The sequence below is a fragment of the Monomorium pharaonis genome, chromosome 8 (assembly GCF_013373865.1).
Source record: "Monomorium pharaonis isolate MP-MQ-018 chromosome 8, ASM1337386v2, whole genome shotgun sequence".
NCBI lineage: Eukaryota > Metazoa > Arthropoda > Insecta > Hymenoptera > Formicidae > Monomorium > Monomorium pharaonis.
Window position 1 is genome coordinate 21,787,834 of NC_050474.1, and position 20,763 is coordinate 21,808,596.

At 32.8% G+C, this 20,763-nt stretch overlaps 5 protein-coding genes across 15 annotated transcripts; all 5 read right to left on the minus strand.

The window, feature by feature from the left end:
- Window positions 1-1,854: 1,854 nt before the first annotated feature.
- LOC105830248 (odorant receptor 33a) lies at window positions 1,855-5,038 on the minus strand. 7 transcript variants are annotated; one of them, XR_004964419.1, is made up of 4 exons: window positions 4,206-5,038; window positions 3,348-3,400; window positions 2,528-2,720; window positions 1,855-2,440 (listed from the first exon to the last, which is right to left on the minus strand). XR_004964419.1 is itself a non-coding variant. In XM_036291354.1 (3 exons), exons 1-3 carry the CDS (start codon window positions 3,660-3,662, stop codon window positions 2,613-2,615), a joined length of 330 nt encoding a protein of 109 aa, XP_036147247.1. In that variant the 5' UTR covers window positions 3,663-3,847; the 3' UTR covers window positions 1,855-2,612. The 7 variants fall into 7 exon arrangements, 3 of the variants coding, with proteins under 3 accessions (XP_036147247.1, XP_036147244.1, XP_036147245.1); XR_004964418.1 differs by having other exon boundaries at window positions 3,348-4,002; XR_004964420.1 differs by lacking the exon at window positions 4,206-5,038 and adding an exon at window positions 3,597-3,847 and having other exon boundaries at window positions 3,348-3,503.
- Window positions 5,039-7,091: 2,053 nt separating this feature from the next.
- On the minus strand, window positions 7,092-11,980 carry LOC105830249 (odorant receptor 4). The gene is made up of 9 exons (XM_036291346.1): window positions 10,861-11,980; window positions 10,592-10,691; window positions 10,388-10,498; window positions 9,990-10,145; window positions 8,162-8,622; window positions 7,830-7,929; window positions 7,556-7,666; window positions 7,308-7,463; window positions 7,092-7,231 (listed from the first exon to the last, which is right to left on the minus strand). Exons 1-9 carry the CDS (start codon window positions 11,679-11,681, stop codon window positions 7,181-7,183), a joined length of 2,067 nt encoding a protein of 688 aa, XP_036147239.1. The 5' UTR covers window positions 11,682-11,980; the 3' UTR covers window positions 7,092-7,180.
- A 555-nt stretch (window positions 11,981-12,535) lies between these two features.
- Window positions 12,536-15,098, minus strand: LOC118647112 (odorant receptor 63a-like). 2 transcript variants are annotated; one of them, XM_036291350.1, is made up of 5 exons: window positions 13,856-15,098; window positions 13,672-13,771; window positions 13,431-13,541; window positions 12,733-12,888; window positions 12,536-12,659 (listed from the first exon to the last, which is right to left on the minus strand). In XM_036291350.1, the coding sequence occupies exons 1-5, from the start codon at window positions 14,671-14,673 to the stop codon at window positions 12,606-12,608; spliced, it is 1,239 nt and encodes a 412-aa protein (XP_036147243.1). In that variant the 5' UTR covers window positions 14,674-15,098; the 3' UTR covers window positions 12,536-12,605. The 2 variants fall into 2 exon arrangements, 1 of the variants encoding a protein (XP_036147243.1); XR_004964416.1 differs by having other exon boundaries at window positions 12,536-12,888; window positions 13,365-13,541.
- A 63-nt stretch (window positions 15,099-15,161) lies between these two features.
- LOC105834983 (odorant receptor 85f) lies at window positions 15,162-17,954 on the minus strand. Of its 2 annotated transcripts, XM_012677880.3 has the most exons (5): window positions 16,634-17,953; window positions 16,298-16,397; window positions 16,078-16,188; window positions 15,792-15,947; window positions 15,162-15,595 (listed from the first exon to the last, which is right to left on the minus strand). In XM_012677880.3, exons 1-5 carry the CDS (start codon window positions 17,452-17,454, stop codon window positions 15,542-15,544), a joined length of 1,242 nt encoding a protein of 413 aa, XP_012533334.2. In that variant the 5' UTR covers window positions 17,455-17,953; the 3' UTR covers window positions 15,162-15,541. The 2 variants fall into 2 exon arrangements, with proteins under 2 accessions (XP_012533334.2, XP_036147240.1); XM_036291347.1 differs by having other exon boundaries at window positions 15,162-15,947; window positions 16,634-17,954.
- A 107-nt stretch (window positions 17,955-18,061) lies between these two features.
- LOC118644179 (odorant receptor 85f-like) lies at window positions 18,062-20,762 on the minus strand. Of its 3 annotated transcripts, XM_036291356.1 has the most exons (5): window positions 19,377-20,760; window positions 18,987-19,086; window positions 18,767-18,877; window positions 18,421-18,576; window positions 18,062-18,217 (listed from the first exon to the last, which is right to left on the minus strand). In XM_036291356.1, exons 1-5 carry the CDS (start codon window positions 20,180-20,182, stop codon window positions 18,164-18,166), a joined length of 1,227 nt encoding a protein of 408 aa, XP_036147249.1. In that variant the 5' UTR covers window positions 20,183-20,760; the 3' UTR covers window positions 18,062-18,163. The 3 variants fall into 3 exon arrangements, with proteins under 3 accessions (XP_036147249.1, XP_036147248.1, XP_036147250.1); XM_036291355.1 differs by lacking the exon at window positions 18,062-18,217 and having other exon boundaries at window positions 18,230-18,576; window positions 19,377-20,762; XM_036291357.1 differs by lacking the exon at window positions 18,062-18,217 and having other exon boundaries at window positions 18,432-18,576; window positions 18,762-18,877; window positions 19,377-20,759.
- Window position 20,763: the final 1 nt, after the last annotated feature.

The window sequence follows — 20,763 nt, forward strand, 5'->3', positions numbered from 1 at the left end:
CTTTTTTTAAATTGTTAATAACAAATGGACAAGTGATGGCAAATTCTTGTAATAGGGCTTAAATAGTAGCGGTTACTATTCTCTAAAAGTCTTGAAAATTTCAGCTCAAAACATTCATAACTTTCGACACAAAGCTATTTTTTATTTAATTATTTTTTAATTTTTTAATTTTTAATTAACATTGTTTACACGATAATTATCAACTTTTCTGAGTTGAATTTTTGTTTAATATGTTTGTATGATTTTTTCGAATAAGAATCTGCAATAAAAGTGCCTCTTACAATTTTTTCTCGAAAGTCTAATTTTAATTTTAATGTACTAATAAGTATATATAGACAATAACAAGTACCCAATATCAATAAGTCAATTGGCTCAGTAGATAGAGTACAAGTTTTGTAATCCTAAGGTCCCGGGTTCAAAACTACCAACGGCAAGTTTTTAATTTATTTTAAAATTTTATAAATAATTTTATAAATCAATATAAATTACTAATAAAATAAAATAAAAGAAAAGAAAAGAAAAGAAAAGAAAAGAAAAGAAAAGAAAAGAAAAGAAAAGAAAAGAAAAGAAAAGAAAAGAAAAGAAAAGAAAAGAAAAGAAAAAAGAAAAGAAAAAAAGAAAAAAAAGAAAAGAAAAGAAAAGAAAAGAAAAGAAAAGAAAAAAAGAATAAAAAAAGAAAAGAAAAGAAAGGGAAAGAAAGGGAAAGGAAAGGAAAGGAAAGGAAAGGAAAGGAAAGGAAAGGAAAGGAAAGGAAAGGAAAGGAAAGGAAAGGAAAAAAAGGAAAGGAAAAGGAAAAGGAAAAGGAAATAAAAGGAAAAGGAAAAGGAAAAGGAAAAGGAAAAGGAAAGGAAAAGGAAAAGGAAAAGGAAAAGGAAAAGGAAAAGAAAAGGAAAAGGAAAAGGAAAAGAAAAGGAAAAGGAAAAGGAAAAGGAAAAGGAAAGGAAAAGGAAAAGGAAAAGGAAAGGAAAAGGAAAAGGAAAAGGAAAATAAAAGGAAAAAAAGGAAAAGGAAAATTAAAAGGAAAATTAAAAGGAAAAAGGAAAAGGAAAAGGAAAAGGAAAGGAAAAGGAAAAGGAAAAGGAAAAGGAAAATTAAAATTAAAAGGAAAATTAAAAGGAAAAGGAAAATAAAAGGAAATTAAAATAAAAAATTAAAATTAAAATTAAAATTAAAAGTAAAATTAAAATTAAAATTAAAATTAAAATAAAGAAATAAAAGAAAATTAAATTTAATTAAATAAATAACAAATTAAATTAATAAAATAAAATTCAAATAAAAAATTCAAAAATAAATAAAATAAATGAAATAAATAAATTCAAATTAAATTAAAATTAACTAAATAATCAAAAATCACATAAATAATTAAATTCAAATTAAAATAAAAATATTTCAAATAAATTAAAATTAAAACAATTAAATTAAATTCATACATTAAAATCTATTAAATCTAAATTGTTTTATACAAGAATACATTATTGAGGGTGTTTTTGCGCGCGTATACTTGATGCCTTTTTGTACGTTTTTTTTAAATTCCTGCCAATTGATCATATATACCTTGCCGATCTTCTTGCGCTATTTACAAAATTATTTTTCTTGCAACATTATTAGAATTATATAAAACTTTTGTAATTATAAAAATATATTTTTCATAAAATTTGTTATTAAATTTATCACATACAAACAAATATGTATTGTATTTAAGTAAATATCTTATTTAAATATTTCAAAAATTTCTCTTTACATTGCAAATTAGCATAAATTATAAGCAAGTTTATTTAAAATATGTTTCAAATCTTAACAAGTTGAGATCAAGAATATTTTAATCAAGAATATCAACTTAAAACAAAAATTCAATTTTATTTTTTTTTTTTTGAATTTTCTAATGTTCTTCAAAAGGATATAAATCTTGTTTAAGTACTTGGTTGAGTACAAATCTTTTAAAAATTTAATGAGTATATATTTTATTATTATTACCAAGAAAATATTCTTTATTAAAGATAACTTACTTAAAAAAAGAAAAAAATTGAACAACTACTTAGCAATAAAATATCTTTTTGTGCAGATGCAAGTGGATGTTTTGATTATGAAAATTTTACTTTTCGTTGATATAACAAAAATATAATTGCCGATATAATAAAAATATTGAACGTAAGAGATATAAATAGAACAACACATGTTACATAACTTTTAGTCTCTTTACTCTCCCATTCCTGAAACGTAAATAATCCTGTATTCGAAAACATTATACGTGTGTTGTAATTTGTATACGGCGATTTCCGATATTGCTTCGATATAGCGATGCACTTTGCATTGTACGTACTTTTTGTACGATATGCATACCGTAAGAGTACAATATCCAAGAAAACACATGTTTAACGTACATCCTACAATTTCCACTACAGATATTTCACGCAGTACTTTGTCCGTTAGTGATATAAAACTGGAAGATAATGAAAACATTATATAATAGATGATTTAATGAAAAATTCAAGACCGACGATACTCAGCGAGGCAGAGATTAACTTACCGTAAGATTCGAACGTGCTGTTGCACGATCATCGCCAGCCTTTCATCTATGTTATCATCTATGTAGAAATCTTCCCCACCATATACTAAGTATTCGATTTGTATTGAGACTTGGAGGCGGCCATCGCGAATAAGGTGGCTATAAAACTGCAGGTACCGGCAGTGATGGAGTGTTCTATAAAATCTGATAAACACTAAAGCCAAAAGAGAATCTCACTAATTGGATTATACATTCAATAATAGCATACAAAAGAGGAAAAAACGATTCTTTCTGGATCACTTATTGGCGAGGAGGAAAGTAAATGAAAAGTTTGACAAATCAGCATTTACATTATGCACGCTCTTGCGTTTGTGTCATCATAGTGGTTTTGTCGCAGCGCAATTAAAAGTTTGATACGATAAATTGCGTGCACATAACTTTTTGCCGATAGGAGATAATTACAGGGCAGAATCGATTTGAACGAAAAGGTACTTTAGCAAAAGTACAAACGATTTACCTTGTGTCAGGTCATAGAACACGGATCGTGGATTAAATTGAACTGACTCGAATAATTAAAATAAGAATATGAAATTAAGATTAAAATAAAAATTGATTGTTTATCTTATCCATTTGTTTCAAATATAGGAATTAATTACACAATTACAATTAATATTTGAGTACTGTATCACTGTATAGTTGTTGTGTCATTTGCAGATTTCATAATCAGACGAATTTTCGGAGTAGATTAAAATATGCCACCGACGTTTTAACGATCTAAGAAATGACGAAATAGACGTGTAATTTAACTACTAGTAAATTAAAGATAAGCTTCAACACTTACATTACTGAACGTTAGTAGAGACATGTCTATCAACTTTCCTGCAGAGATTTTTGCTGGAATATTGGAAATCGCCATTATCAGGATTAAAGAACGAGTTCTTTTATGCGGAAGACGATACCAATTCATCGTAGATGCCATTAAACCAAACTTGGAGCTCTATCATAATTAATTAAGTGTGTATTTTGTGAAATACTCATGAAAATGTTAATGTCAAATTTTTACACCAAATAATATATTAACATTTGCTACCTGATCCGTTAATAGTTGACCAACGTAACAATTAGTAAAAATAGAAAAAGTCAAAGATACCAGCATCACAGAATAACTAAACGTTGCTGTAGAATTATTATTTTCCCATTCCTATAAAGTCAACACTATTGCAAGAAACTTTTGAAATAGTAATATTTGATAAATACTATTTTAATTTAGTTAAATATCAATTTAATATTATTTAACTTTAAAGTTTAACTAATTATTACTAATAATAATAATTTAAATTTCGAAGTCAAATCATTATGTAGAAATAAAGTCGCGAAAATTATTCATTGTGATTACCATAATAATGTAGTACCCCGTAAGACACAAAACTATAGTAGAGCTCACTATTTCTGATAACCATACAAATCGCATAGTTTCCTCTACTTGTTTTAGAAAACTATAAACAAACGATTCATATATTTAGTAATTGTAATATTTACAGATTTTCCTTTAGAGTACATTATATTGTAGAATATATTTAAAAAATAATGACGTTAATTAGATCGTATATCAATTTCGTAATTATTTGCACTTAACAAAATTAATAAGACGTTTTATTTCGATAAAAATTTTCCACCTCGTTCAAATTTCTAGACTCACCCTTTCACTCTTATATGATGCTCTACGATATCAGCCAGCAATATCGTGATAGTTCGATCCTCGGGTTCCAGCATATTATTGATACATTGGAGCTTGCCAATTAAAACGCTTAATTGTCCGCAAACGTGCATAACGAAAAATGCAGCCAGTCCGGCAACGCCGACCGTTACCGAGTAGGTGATTAGTCCTGCGAAGAATTGCAGGATGAAGACGATCTCGTACGCCGGTGAGGCCTGTTCATTGAATTTAACAAAGTAACTCGGGCATGGCAACGCTCTCACCGTGGTGTTCATCGGCGTGAGCATTCGTCCTTTCGAGAGTGGCACGATGACGCGGAAAAACAATCCGCTGATGTACATGAAAATGGCAGAAACGATCGCGAACTGGCGGCCTACTTTTGCATTAGATAACATTGCTTCTCGACTGTTCAGATCGACTGTATTCATCCAATCCTGTCGCACCTGCTTCAGGCAAGATTGAATCTCTCTCGCGTGATACACGAGCAGGCTGTACTTCACGCAACTCGCCCAAGAATTGAGAAGTGGCGCGAGTAATTTCACTTTTCGTTTGGAGTCGCGTTCCTTTAGAAACATCAGCAGGAAACCCGGTATGATCGTAAACGCGAATAAAAAGTAGCAACAAATGTTTTGTAGGCGGGTCGCGATTCTTTCCACGTTGGAAACATAATTGGAAAGTGGCCACGCGCCGATCATTCGCAGGATAACGCGAGTCACTTGCACTGCGTAGGTGAAGTCATTTTCATGTTTATTCGTCTTTGACGAACCTTTCATGATTAGCTTGAACATTTCTTTCTTTTCCTTTTTAATTTATATTTAACACGCGACTGAATCTTCGATCGCGATCTTTGCGTGTCTCTCGTTCTTTTTTGAGCACTGGAAATTTCCGTTATTTCCTTTAATAGTGTGTGCGCATTTCGGGTTTACGAATAACAGATGATCAAGCGAGACCAGAAGCTCGAGCATGACTGAACGGATGTATGTGATAATGGATGGTTTCTCTTTCAGTAGTAAAAGCAGACTGAGTATCGCGCTTGCGTGTACAAAACGTCTGCGCATAATGATAGGGTTACATGAAAGAAGTTGGCAAATTTTACGTGCTACATTGTCCGATAAATGCAATATTGCGAGGGGAAAGATCACCATACGAAGCATGACATATATACGATTTACTAAAGTTTAAAATTACAAGAAAAAGTGGATTTAGGTAATTTGTACGGCCTAGGTAAGCAGAATGTTTTATATATATGTAAAAGTTGAAAAAACTTTTTAAAGAAAGGGAAGTGTATGTGCCAAGTACATAAATGTTTAAAAGTGTACGTATTATTGAGTGAAAATTAACAGTTTAAAAATAAATTTGAAATTAATAATTGCTAAGTATTATTAAGACAAACACACTTTCAAAAAATAACACTTTTGAAGATATATATGTTTGATTATATATATTTAATTTTTTAAATTTCATTATTTTTTAATTTATCTTGATTTATATGTGCGAGGAATGCTTTAAATTAAAAATACTTAAAAATTCTATTTTCTTGTCACAAAAAAACTCGCCAATATATAACAAAATATAAAAGCATTAAACCTACATATGAGATATATTTGATTAATTATTATGTTATGCGTTGATAATCATCTTGACGATTCATATATTAGATTTTTATCATACTCTATCTACGTGATCTTGTCTTTACTGAAATAAATAATGGAATGTGGCACTGTTGTATATAAAAAACGCACAGATCGATAAGAGACATCGATTAAACTTTACGTTTTATATCTAAACTTAATAAACTTTCATATCTTAAATTAATTGTTTTGTATCTATACGAGCATTTGTTCAAGGATATTATCCAAATACCGTCTAAAAAGATAAGTCCGATCTCTATCGTAATACATTTTAACTGAAACGGTGCAAAATAACATATTTTCTCTATTTGGAACTTAATCACAAAGATTTATTGAATGGACATATTTTGATATTTTACGTAAGATTTAATATCCTTTAATAAATAAAAATCAAATTATACTCTCTCAAGTGGTAAATGTTTGTAACATTTTAAATAAACATTTTAATTAATTTGATAAACTATTGTTTTTAATAAAATTTGACTTCTTATATTATTTTAAAATGTCATCAATCAAAACTTGTCACTGTAGAACATTTTTGAACATTAATGATCAGAAATATATATAGTGACAATATTACAATATATATACTTACAATATTAGGTTGAACATGAAATAGATTGAGAAATTTGAAACGTCTCATTTATTTTTTTCGGAATTACTTCAAATTTGGCCACTGATTAATCCCTGTATATGCATTGGCACGATATGCTTTATAATATCTTTATAATTGTATTTATCCACGCACGCTTTTAATAATTGCACACGTAAAAATGAAAAGAGGAAAAAACTGATCTTTTTATTAGACCACTTGTTCACAAGTTAGATCGCACGATCGTAATTGATAAAAGGTATAACGAAATCGGTTTGCATCATACACGTTTTTTGTTACTGCGGTGTTCTGTCGCAGAGCAATTAAAAGTTTCGTACAAAAGATTACATACGCGCAATTTTTTGTCTATAAGGGACAAATTACAGGGTAGGATTGATTTAAACGGGATGCCTTTTAACAACAGTGAGCAATCTGCATTGTGTTAGGTTATAGGTTGTTCATTGTGGATTATATTAAACTAATTGAACGAGACTAACAGAATTACAGGAATTGTTAATTAATACATCTTATAATACAATGTCTGAAAATTAAAAATCTTAAATAAATGTAAAACATACCGAAAAGTTACTCTTTACTTTTTCTTGATTTCTTATAAAATGTTTTAATAAAAAAGTAAGATTAAAATAGAGAAGAAGTATTAATTGTTTATTTTATCCGTTTGTTTTAAAGATAACATTAATTATACATTAATATTCAATATTATATAAATTTTTTTACATAAATTTTCTCAGTAGATTAAAATATGCCACCGCCGTTTTAACGATCTATGAAATATCAAAATAATAATGCATGTATAATTTGATACTAACATATTTAAATAAAATAAACTTTTATACTTACATTACTGAACGTAGGTAGAGACATTTCCATCATCTTTCCCGCCGTGATTTTTGCCGGAATATTGGAAATTGCCATTATTAAGATTAAACCGCGGGCTTTTTTGTACGGAAGACGATACCAATTTGTTGTGGACGTTATTGAACCAACCTTAATGCTCTGTCATGATTAATTAATAGGTATACTTTGTGGGTATTTATAAAAATATTGGTGTTAATTTTTACAGCAAATAATGTATCAATGCTGACTACCTGATCCGTTAGCAATTGACCGACGTAGCAATTAGTAAAAATAGAAATTACAAAAGATGTAAGTATCACAGTCATAGTTAACATGGCTGTGGAATCGCTGTTTTCCCATTCCTATAAAGTTAACACTATTGTAATACATGAAATTTTCGAAACAGTAATGACAATATTATACTTTGACAAGCATTGTCTTAATATTAATTTCTATATAAAAAAATTACTTAAACTATTACATTATTACATGTGGATAAAAGCGAAAATCGTTTAACGTGATTACCATAATAATGTAATATCCCGTAAGACATAAAAGTAGAGTACAACCCACTATTTCCACTAATAATACGTATCGCATAGCTCTTTCTACTTCTTTTAAAAAACTGTAAACAAACGATTTATCTACTTAGTGATTGTAATATTTATGCAGATTGTACTTATAGCATTATATTGTACCAGAATATATCTAATAAAACAAATGACATGCTAATTAAATTACGTAATTATTCAGTTTTATTTTGCGCATTATTTTTTGCGTTTGACAAATATTATGTATAATAAGGAAACGTTTTATTTATATAAAAATATTTTCCTTCTTACGCATCATTGACTCACTTTTTCACTTTTATCTGATGCTCCACGATATCAGCCAGCAACATCACGACAGTTCGATCATCAGCATCTAGGATATCATTGATACGTTGGATTTTATCGATTAAAACTTTTAATTGCCCGCAACCGTGCAGGACGAAGAATGCAGCCAGTCCAGCAGCGCCGACTGTTATCGAGTAGGTGAGCAGTCCTGCGAAGAATTGCAGGGTGAAAACGATCTCGTATGCCGGTGTGGCCTGTTCATCGAACTTGACGAAGTAACTTGGACATGCCAGCGCTCTCACCGTAGTGTTCATCGGCGTGAGCATTCGTCCCTTCGAGAGCGGTACGATGGTGCGATAAGACAATCCACCGACGTACATGAAAATGGCAGAAAAGATCGCGAACTTTCGACCTATTTTCGCCTTAAATAACATTGCTTTTCGATTTCTCCAATCGACTGTATCCCTCCAGTCCTGTCGCGCCTGCTCCAAGCAAAATTGAATTTCTTTCGCGTGATATATGAACAGGCTGTACTTCATCAAACCCATCCAACAATTCAAAATCGGTCCAAGCAATCTCACTCTACGTTTAATATCGTGTTCCTTCAGAAATATCAATAGAAGTCCCGGCACGACGATAAACGCGAATAAAAAATAGCAAATGACATTTTGCAAACGGATCGCAATTCTTTCCACCATGGAAGCATATTTGGGAATCGGCCACAGACCAAGCGCTCGCATGATAACGCGAGTTATTTGTACTGCATAATTAAAATCGTCTTCATTTTCGTTTGTCTTCGATGAGCCTTCCATAATTAACTTTATTTAATTTTAAGTTTTTTTTTGTTTATTAATTTAACTTATATTAAAACACGATTAAATTCTTAACTGTAAATTTTGTATTTGTCTCGTTCTTTCTTGAACGTTGGAAATTTCCGGTAGTTCCGTTAATAGCGTTTACGAATTTCGGGAAACAGATGTCGGATAACAGTTGAGATCAGAAGCTCGAGCATGACTGGACATATGTATTGATAATGGGTGGTCTGTATATGAGCAGACTGTATCGCGCTTGCGTGTACCAAACGTCTGCGCATAATGATGGGGTTATATGAAAGGGGTTGGCGAATTTCACATGCTAAATTATCCGATAAATGCAAACAAAAGGATTGCCGTACGACGCGTAGTATACATACGACTTTGTAAAATTAAAAATTATAAGTCTGAAAGGGGGCAAGTTTCGAACTTTGTCCGCAACATATGCAGCAAATTACTATGTAAGTAAAATGTCATACAAGTAAAATATTACATTTTTTACACATATATATTACCAAATACTACAATTCGCGCAACAATACAGATACAAAATTTGAACATTTTGGGTTGCACTTTGCATATTTTTAGGTTTGTTTTTTTATTCTTGCACTGCTGCACTGGTGCAATAAGTTAGAATAAGACAAATATATTTTTACTCATTCTTACTTACTGGACTAGTGCAGCAGTGCAGAAATAAAAAACAAACCTCTAGTAATTATATGTGCAGTGCCAAAACATATTTTTGAGGAAAGTATATAAGAAAGATTGTTTTTTTTATAAGAAATATATTTTATAAATACGTCATTCTTCTATTGATTAAAAATCATTTTTCTCTTTTTTTCTCCATATCATATATAACTAATTTGTAGTGTGGTCGTATTAACAACTTTTATTTCCAACATGTTTTATGAAGTTAATGTACGCAGCATGTTCAAATAACCAAACGATGTTTTAACCACCTAATGATTGGATGAAAAATGTAAATTATGCTGCTACTCGCAAACAGATACAACATGCATTGACACTGTTTTACTCACGTCGCTGAAAGTACTGAGAGACAACTCAAAGATATTTCCGGCGGTAAGTTTGACCGATGTGTTGGACATAGCGATCATCAAGATGAGGCCGAGGCTTTTTTTTCCCGATAGACGATGCCACTCGGTCATGTATGACATCTCGCCAATCTCCTTGCACTGTTTACGGAATTATGTCCTTTATTTTTTATATGTAACATAACTATACTTACTTTGTTAGAAATGACTTTTTAAAAACATATAAATTACAAATTTTATAAATTTTTTATTAATCAGTAGAATTTTTTTTGCTACTGTAAAAGTAGATTGTGAATATGTATTTGTGATGTTTAACATTAAATTCATCACAGATGCAAAGGAATTTTATGAAAATGCTTTAAATTAGAATTGTAAGACTTTACCTTTTCGGCAACAAGTTCGCCGATGTAACAATATATAAAAATATTGAACGTAAGGGAGGTATATAAAACAATGTATGTTACATAACTTGTCGCGTTTTTAAGCTTCCATTCCTAGAATGTAATAATTCTTTTATTCAAAATTATTGACGTACTTGTTGCAAATCGGCAATAATAGTACGTACTTTTTTTGTACGATATGCATACCATGACAAAATAATATCCGAGGAGACACATGCTTATTGTACATCCTACAACTTCCAGTATTGATATTTCACGCAATATTTTGTCCATCAGCGATATAAAGCTGGAAGTAACAGACACGTTATTGCGCGGAAAATATTTTCTATAGAAAAAGTATTTTTTTATTAAGTGTTACCCACAGTAAAAATAAATTTAAGCTATACAGGGATATAGCAGCTATATAGCAGAAGACAAGAGCTATCAACGAAGATGCTCATCGGAAACTGACTTACTTTAGAATTCGAACGTGCTGCTGCACGATCATCGCCAATCTTTCATTCACATTATCATATAAATCTTCTCGGCCATCGACGAAGTGTTCGATCCACTGTATTAAAACTTCTAGACGGCCGTAAGCGTGCATTGCAAAAGCGGCGGCCAAGCTGCTGGCACCGGCATTGATCGAGTGCACGATGAAACCTGACAGAAATTGCACCCAGAAAAAAATCTCACTAATTGGACTATGTCGCGTGTCGACAATCATTTTGGCGACTGGATACACTAATGGCCGGTACGTCAGATTTCCATCGTTCTCCGTAATCTTGCCTGTACTGAAGGGCAGGGCGAAATAATAGAACACGACACCGCCGTACATAAAGAACGCACAGATCGACACGAGATGTCGGCCAAATTTCGCATTCCTGATCATGATCTCCCGATCACCGTTATGTCGAGTGTTCATCCAGTCACTCTCGATATGCTCGATACCGCTGCGGATGTCGTTCCCGCGGAAGATCAGCGATAAATATTTTATAATGTTCATTATGCAGAAATTTAGAGGTCCAAAGAGTTTCAAGATGTTGTACATATCATCCATTTCGAGCACCATGAAGATTGCGGAGGGTACAAAAAGGAAGCCGATTAGACTAACGCAAATGACGTTCACTAGCGCATACACGTATCTTTCTGTACGTGAAATCTTGGCTGATTTCGGCCATGCACCGAGCGGCTTTAGTATCCAACGATTCAGCTGGATACTTAGCTGCATATCTTTTTTGTGATCGTAAATGATTGCGACTGGAATTGCCGTTTCCGTGATAATAGTTTTGTTCATGGTTGATGCGGCGAAAGCTCGATAGCTACTGATGGGATTGTGTAAGAACTCGTGCGTAGAAAGTCAAACGCGACTGCGCTACTCTGTGCGACTTCCCTTCTAAGAAGAGGGGCGATCGGCAGACTACGAAGGGTGAACTTTGTAATAATTTTCAATTTCCGTGAGGGGATCAAGGTTTCCTCATGTGGTACTGCACCTGACTCTTTATGAATTATGAACGGAAAGATTCTTGGAGGAGATATTTTCCGCGATTTATCCATGCTGATGGCAAGCGTTTCCTTCATGCGTAAGGTACTATAGTATAATCATGTGCATGAATATGATTTTACCTGCGTATACACTTACGTTACGTAGTGAGTTTATTTAAATTCAATATACAAATATTGTTGCTATAGATTTTTAACTGAAGAAAATACTTCGTCTTATATTATGATATATCTTGAGTTAGAGAAATTCTTTCATAATAAAATAGAATTAGGTAATTTGTATACGTTTCTAGCAAGCAAATTTCCAATAAATAAAATATTACAATTTACATACATATGTTACATTTAAAGAATTTGATTTATATATATAGATTTTATATATATATATATATATATATATATATATATATATATATAAATTCTTGCGAATAAATAATATTAAACTACGAGCATAAAGTAATATATAATAATATATAAAATATTTTTAATTGTATTTTGCATTGCACAAGATATATTCTAAAGGAAAATATGTAGAAAATATATTATACTCTTTTTTTAAATAAATATTTTAATTAATTGTAACTACTTTTTTATTTATTAAAATCATGTTTATTTTTTTTCTTTTCAATATATATATTAGATAATTAGTATTCATTTTGCAATTAATAGGTGGTCAAATTAATAATTTTTACATTGCAACAAGAGAGAGAGAGTAATTTCATTTAGTTAATGTACGTAGCATGTTTAAATAAGCGACAGATGTTTTAACAACCTACCAATTTAAACGAATAATGTAAATCATACTGCTCAAAAAATATAATAGATATTGATATTGTATTACTTACGTCGCCGAAAGTACTAAGAGATAATTCGAAGAGATTTCCAGCAGTAAGTTTGATTGACGCATTGGACATAGCTATCATCAACACGAGAGCGAGACCCTTTTTTTCTGATAGACGATGCCAATCGATCATATATGATACCTTGCCAATCTTCTTGCACTATTCACAAAATTATTTTTCTTGCAACATTATTACATTATAATTGTATAAAACTTTTGTAATTTTAAAAATATATTTTTCATTAAATTTGTCATTAAATTTATCACATACAAAAATATATACTGTTTTTAAGTAAATATCTTATTTAATTATTTCAAAAATTTCTCTTATAATTCATATCGCAAATTATCATGAACTTATTATAAGCAAATTTATTCAAAATATGTTCTAAATCTTAACAAGTTTTGATATTTTTAATCAAGAATATCAGGTTAAAACAAAAATTTAATTTTATTATTTTGTTTAAACTTTATAATGTTCTTTAAAAGAATCTTGTTTGAATAAATCTTGTTTGAATACTTAGTTGAGTACAAATCTTTTTAAAATTTACTGAGTACATATTTTATTATTATTACCAAGAAAATATTCTTTGTTAAAGATAACTTATTTAAAAGAAGAAAAAATTGAATAATTACTTTGCTTAGCAGTAAAATATCTTTTTGTGCAGGTGCAGGCAGATGTTTCAATTATGAAAATTTTACCTTTTCGGCGACAAGTTCGCCGATATAACAAAATATAAAAATATTGAACGTAAGAGATATAAGCAGAACAATATATGTTATATAACTTGCAGTCTCTTTACTCTCCCATTCCTGGAACGTAAAGATTCCTGTATTCGAAGACACATTATACGTGTTGTAATTAGTACACGGCGATTTCCGATATTGCTTCGAGAAAGCGATGCGCTTTGCATGGTACGTACTTTTTGTACGATATGCATACCGTGAGAGTATAATATCCAAGAAAACACATGTTTAACGTACATCCTACAATTTCCACCACAGATATTTCACGCAGTACTTTGTCCGTTAGCGATATAAAACTGGAAGGTAATGAGAACATTATATAGATGATTTAATGAAAAATTCAAGACCGACAATCTTCAGAGAGGCAGAGATTAACTTACCGTAAGATTCGAACGTGCTGCTGCACGATCATCGCCAGCCTCTCGTCTATGTTATCGTAGAAATCTTCCCGACCATCCACTAGGTGTTCGATCCACTGTATTAAGACTTCGAGGCGGCCGTAAGCGTGCATCGCGAATACGGCGGCTAAGCTGCAGGCACCGGCAGTGATGGAGTGTGCTATAAAACCTGATAGACACTGAAGCCAAAAGAGGATCTCACTAATTGGACTATGTCGCGCGTCGACGATCACCTTGGCGACTGGATACACTAGTGGCCGGTACGTCAGATTTCCATCGTATTCCGTGATTTTGCCTTTACTAAAGGGCAGAGCAAGATAATAGAATACTGCACCGCCGTACATAAAGAACGCGCAGATCGACACGAGACGTCGGCCGAATTTCGCGTTTCTAATCATGATGATCCGATCGCCGTAATGCCGAGTGCTTATCCAGTCATTCTCGATATGCTGGATACCAATGCGGATGTCATTCTCGCGGAAGATCAGCGAGGAGTACTTGATAACGGCCATCAGGCAAAAACTCAGCGGCCCGGAAAGTTTCAAGATGTGGTAGGTGTCATCCATTTCGAGCACCATGAATATGGCAGAGGGTACGAAGAGGAAGCCGATCAGACTGGTGCAAATTACATTCACTAATCCGTACGCGTATCTTTCCATACGTGAAATTTCGCTTAGTTTCGGCCAGGCACCAATCGGTTTTAATATCCAACGATTGAGTTGGATACTCAGCTGTAGATCTTTCTCGTGATTGTAGACGGTCGCGACAGGATTTGTTCTTTTCATTGTGGTTTCTAGCATTATTTCAGAAACGAGAGCTCGACGGTGACTGAGAGGCTCGCGCGATAGGGTTTGATCGAGGAAAGTCAAAGGTCGCGTCTGCGCCGTTCTACGCGACTTTCTTCTATGAAAGGGGTGATCATACGATTGACAGAATGTGAAGGGTAAACTTCACAGACGCAATTCTCGATTTCCGCGAGGGGGATCAAGGTTTCCTCATATAGTACTGCACCTGTCTCTTCATGAATTATAAATGGAAAAATTTATATTCTTCACAGAGATTTTTTTCCGTGATTTCGTGATCGGGATGGAGATTAAGTGTTTTTTCTTGCGTAAGAGAAAGAGAGAGAGAGATACTGTACGGTTTTACACGTGGATAAATATAATTTAACGCACGTAAACACATATCATACAATGATACCTATACAGTTGCCATTTGAAATAAAATTATTACATACAATATATTTTTTTAAATAAAAGAAATGTTTTGTATTATTTCACTTATTGTTTTCCAAATTGTAAAAATTATTTTATAATCTATTATAAAATATATCAGTTTATTTCTCATACACACACTTGTATTCTAATATTATTTATTTTTAAAATATTATTATGGGGATATATTGGGAGATTTTATTATATTTAATTGCTGAGTATTAAAGGTATTATAAAGTAATAAAAATGCACGTATCTAAGGGTACTACTTGAAGCGAAGTCTAGTTTCCAAGTTATATCAAATATTAAATAAAAAAGTGCATTACATACTTTGATTATTTTATGAGCAATCACCAAGATTTGTCGAATAAAAATATTTGAAGTTTATTGCTGTTTCGTGTAAGATTTAATGTCATGAATTGATGATTTTTACTACAATTCAAATCACACTTTCTCAAGCAGTAAACGTTCGTAGTATATTCAAGTAAGCGACAGACGATTTGATAACCTATTGTTATTAAAAGAATTGTCTTGTTATAATATGTCTGCAATTAACTCAAATATATTTACATATTTCTATCGTAAAATCAGTTTTTTATATGTTCTTTTTTAATAAAAAATTGAATCTTTCTTGTCTTAAAGAATATTAATATAAAATTTAAAATTCTGATTTGTTTTTTATTATAATGTGGATATATACTTACATCACCAAAGCTGCTGATGGATAGTTCGATTATATTTCCAGCAGTAAGTCTCGTGGTTGCATTAGACATACAGATTATCAAGATAATGGCAAGGCTCTTTTTTTCCGGAAGTCGGTGCCAGTCAATCATGTACGAACTCTCGCGTACTTTTATAGTCTGTCATAAGATTTCTGCTATAGATGATTGTTAAAAGTGTTTTAAATTATCTCATGCTATTATATATATCGTTATCGGAAGACCTGCACATTATGTAACGATGTTTTGTATGTGAAAATGACGGGTGTACCTGTTCTGTTAAAAGTTCGCCTATGTAACAAAATATGAATATGTTGAATGTAAGTGAAATGAGGAGTATCAAATATGTTAAACCGCTTACAGGTTGCTTGAAATCCCATTCCTGCAATATACAACACATGAATGCCAAATAAACAACACTAAACTGGAATATTAATTCTTTGATGTATTTTTAACAATATTTCATGTATTTATATGAAATAAATATGTACCATCATGCAATAATATCCGAGGAAACATATATTCATCGTACATCCCACAACTTCCACTAGAGATATTTCATGTAACAACTCTTCGATTAATGATATGAAACTAAAAATGCAGGAAACAAGTAATCGCATTTTATTTTTTTTAAATAAGATTTATATTTCATGGCGCAACATCTTTTTATTAAAAAAAGTTTACTTGTTAATTATTTAAATATTATTAATAAATATTCTCTTAATGCAAAGCATTGTCGATATAATTTCATTTTTGGTATTGCACAACTTTTGATGGATGATACACGCGCAACGTATGTCTAAATTTATACTTACTCTTATACTTACTTCAAGATTCTCACGTGTAATTGTATAATCTTTGATAGTCTCTCGTCCGTTGTTTCATTGACGCCTTCTCGACCATCAACTAAATGGTTTATCCAGGATATGAGTACCTGCAGCTGTCCGCAAGCATGCATCGCAAGGAGGGCTGCTAAGCCGCACGCGGCCACCGTGATGTTATGGGCGACAAAGCCGGCGAACAGCTGGATGAAATAAAAGATCTCGTTGATAGGACTGCGGCGAGTGTCGACGATCACGTTGGGCACCGGGAACACCAGCCTGCGATAAGTGAAATTGCCGTTCTCCTCGATAATCTTCGCGCGAGTCAGCGGTACCGCCACGAAATAGAACAGGACGCCGCCGTACATAAAGATACTGCAAATGATCACCAGCCGACGGCCAAAGTTTGCGTTGTCCAGCATGATTTTCTTCTCCTCCGTATATCTTACGTTCCTCCAGTCACCCTCGATGTAATCGACGCATCTGCGTATATCGCCCTCACGCAGAAGTAGAGCGCAGTACTTTATCACAGCCATGAAGAAGAAGGTGAGAGCGCTCCCCAGTTTCAGCTGGTTGTAGAAGTCTTTGATCTCCAGGAAGATGTACATGCCGCTTGGGATCAAGAGGAAAGCCAACAGCACGTAGCAGATTACATTCAACACTCTGTTCCATAGCGTCTCGTTCCAGGAGTATCTCACCGGCCACGTGCCGATTATCTTCATTACCCAGATATTCAGTTGCATGCTGTGTCGAATATCGTTTTTGTAATTTTGATTGTACAACTCAGGTCCGTTAAGAGGATCAGGATAACGGGGTAAACTCTCCATTATCGTAGCACGGATGATTAATGTGTACTGACCAGTCGCGAGGGCTCAAGCCTGTCCTCGGCGTGATTTGCGCTTGCGCCACTTTGTAGATTCTTCGTAGAAGAAAAAAGGGATTTTACGCGGAAAATATAATTCTATGCGAGTAGGGAAACTTTGCACGATTATCTGAGAAGGGTACGTGGTGCTTCGAGAATCGTTTCATTTCCTGAAAGGTGTATCTTATAATAGCTGTCATATTGATAGAAAGGTTACACGCGAGGCAACGTGTTGTTATATTTCGATTAGATTCCCTTTTAGAAAATCCGTGAAGAAGGAACGACATTGTAAGCTGACGAACGCGCGTTTGATCTTTACAATGAGTCTGGCGGAAAGAAATAAGTCTCTCATAGAAAAAGAGTGAACTGTGCTACGAAGTGGTTTGCGAACTAAAAAGACGATTTAAATATTACTCTGCATTATATGTATACACTATATAAGAAATATACATGAGATGTATATTTTACTTGCTAACTTTTTTTGTTAATAATTGAATTATTGAAGTTATATGTTTATATTATATTTTATAAGTGGAAAGATTAGATTTTGGATAAAAAACTTTTAGAGATTAAAAATGAAATTGAATACTGCATGGATACTTTTGAAGGTTTCGAATTACAAATACTCGTTTTGCATGTTACATGTTTTTTTATGTCACGTAATATTCACTCAGTTACATAGTGACCGTTCGCAGCAAATTCAAATATGCCATCGCAGTTCTAACAATCTAAAAAGTAAATAAAAATTATTTGCATTATATTATGTGTAAAAATGTATATGTTTATGGAGAAATTATAATTATCGAAATAATACTATATTTATTAACAAAAATAATACTTAAAAGTACCGTTTGTGTGAATATCTAACTTTTATAATGAAAGCTTTGTGATTGTTGTAGTGTGGGTGAAATGTAGAGACAAAATTGCTTACGGCGCCAAAACTGTTGAATGAAAGATCGATCACTTTACCCGCTGTGAGCTTCACAGGATATCTGGCCATGGCGATTACTAGGATAAGATAACGAGCTTCTTTACTAGGCAAGCAATACCAATCGATTGTACAGCAAGTTGTGTTTACTTCACTCCCCTGTTATGCAAAGTGTAACAAGTGCATGTGTATTAGTATTTCATTGTAAAAATTTTTCAATTTCTTTTAAATATTTTTATTTACATTTTTTATTTTATATATTTTACGATATTTTTTTTATTTTTACGTAAGCTGTTTTTCTGTTAATAATATTTTATATACCTGCATTTCTGTTATCTACGTACCCTACCTGACTACTTAAAACTTCCCCAATGTAACATAATATAAAAATATTGAAGGTAAAGGATACGAGCATTATAGCATACGTCATAGAGGATAGTGCATCATTCTGTTCCCATCCCTAGAATGTTTTTATTTTATTCAAATAATATAATTATATGCAAAAAATTTACGTGCTATATTGAAGATAGATGTAAGACATTAATAAATATGAATACACTAGTGCGTACCGTTATCACGTAATATCCTAAAAGACACAGTATTAAAGTGCTTCCAATAATTTCGATAAAACACATTTCTCCCACGACACCTTGTATCTGATGTAAAAATCTAGAATTCGAGATTATTTATTATTGTAGTGTTCAATATTGTATGTTAACATTTTTTTAAATTAACATCATATTTGATAAGATCTTTAAATCGTATAAAGCTAATAATACAAGGAATAAATTTACCTAGAATCTGTCTGAATTTAAAATTCAAATAGAAAACATTAGTAAAAATTTGAAAAAATACTACAAGTAAAATTGTAAGTACTTTAAGAAATTATTGAGACAAATTGCAAACCTAAAAAGAAACTTAGAATTAACAGAAAATATATAATAATTTCAGCTACTTACTTACGTATCCTTACGTGATGCATGACAATCGTCGCCAATCTTTGAGCAACGGCGCATTCTTTCGACCAATGGTCTTCGTTCGGCAAGTTCTCCAGCCATATGGTCAACATCTTGAGCTGTCCGCAAACGTGCATGGTGAACAGCGCGGTAATTCCACAAACGCTGGTTGTCACGATATAAATGACGATGCCGGTCACCAAGTGCATGGAAAACACGATTTCGTAAGCGGGACTTTTCTGCGGATCGAAGAAGATGTAATAGTTGCCCTGCACCAGCGGCCTGATGGTCACATTTCCGATGGTAATCTTGCCGCGAACTATTGGCTTAATCAAACGGTAGGTGAAGCCACTGGTGAACAGAAACACCGTAGTGCAGATCAGGATAAAACGTCCGGCTCTGGCCTTGTCCAACATTATTCTGCGATCGTTCACGTCCTGCACATTTCGCCAGTCCTCCTGCAAGTGCCTCATGCATTCCTTAATACGATCTTGCCGTAACATCAACGTGCAGTACATGGCAGGTACCATGCTGTAGAAGAACAATGCACCAAGCATTTTGAGTCGGCCCTTGAATGTGTCCACGATAAGGAACATGTACAGTATCCACGGTATTAGATTGAAGGACAAAAGGAAGCAACACACGATCCTGAGGAGTCCCCTAAGAAATCTCGCCCATTTCTGAGGTTTCTCGAAGTTCGGCCACACACCGATCAGTCCCAGAATCAGCCTGTGCACCTGCACGGTATACTTAATGTCGTCCTCGTAATTGGAATTTCGTAGATCCGTATGTCCGATCATGGTATGCATACGAGCGAACTGAAGGGGAAACCGATTCTCCCTCTCGCTTGTTTGTTATGCGGCTGTGCGATCGCAACTGACGGATGAAGGTACAGTGAAACCTGTCAGTTTGCATTATGTACGCTCTCGCGTCTGCGTGAATTACCTCCGTTACTGCGATTGTTCTGTCGCGGCGTAGTTAGAAGTTCAGTACGAAGGGTTACGTGAATGTAATTTTTTGCCGATAGGATAATTACAGGATAGGATCGATTCACACGGGACAGAAAAAAGTTCAAGTGGTCTACCTTCTGTCAGGTCATAGGTCGTAGATCGTGAGTTATATTGAACTAACAGAACTACATTAATTGTTAATTAAATTAACAATCACAGTATTGTAAAATTTGTTAAGTTTATATCTTACAATATCCTAATCTTAAAAATTATAAATCTTAAGTAAATATAAAATGTGTTGAATAGTGTTGCTATTTTCCGTGGTTTTTTTTTAATAGAAATTTAAGATTAATAATCAAGATTAAGTTTAAAATAAGAGGTATTGTTTGTTATCCATCTTGTCCACTTGTTTCAAAGATAGCAATTATAGATTAATATTT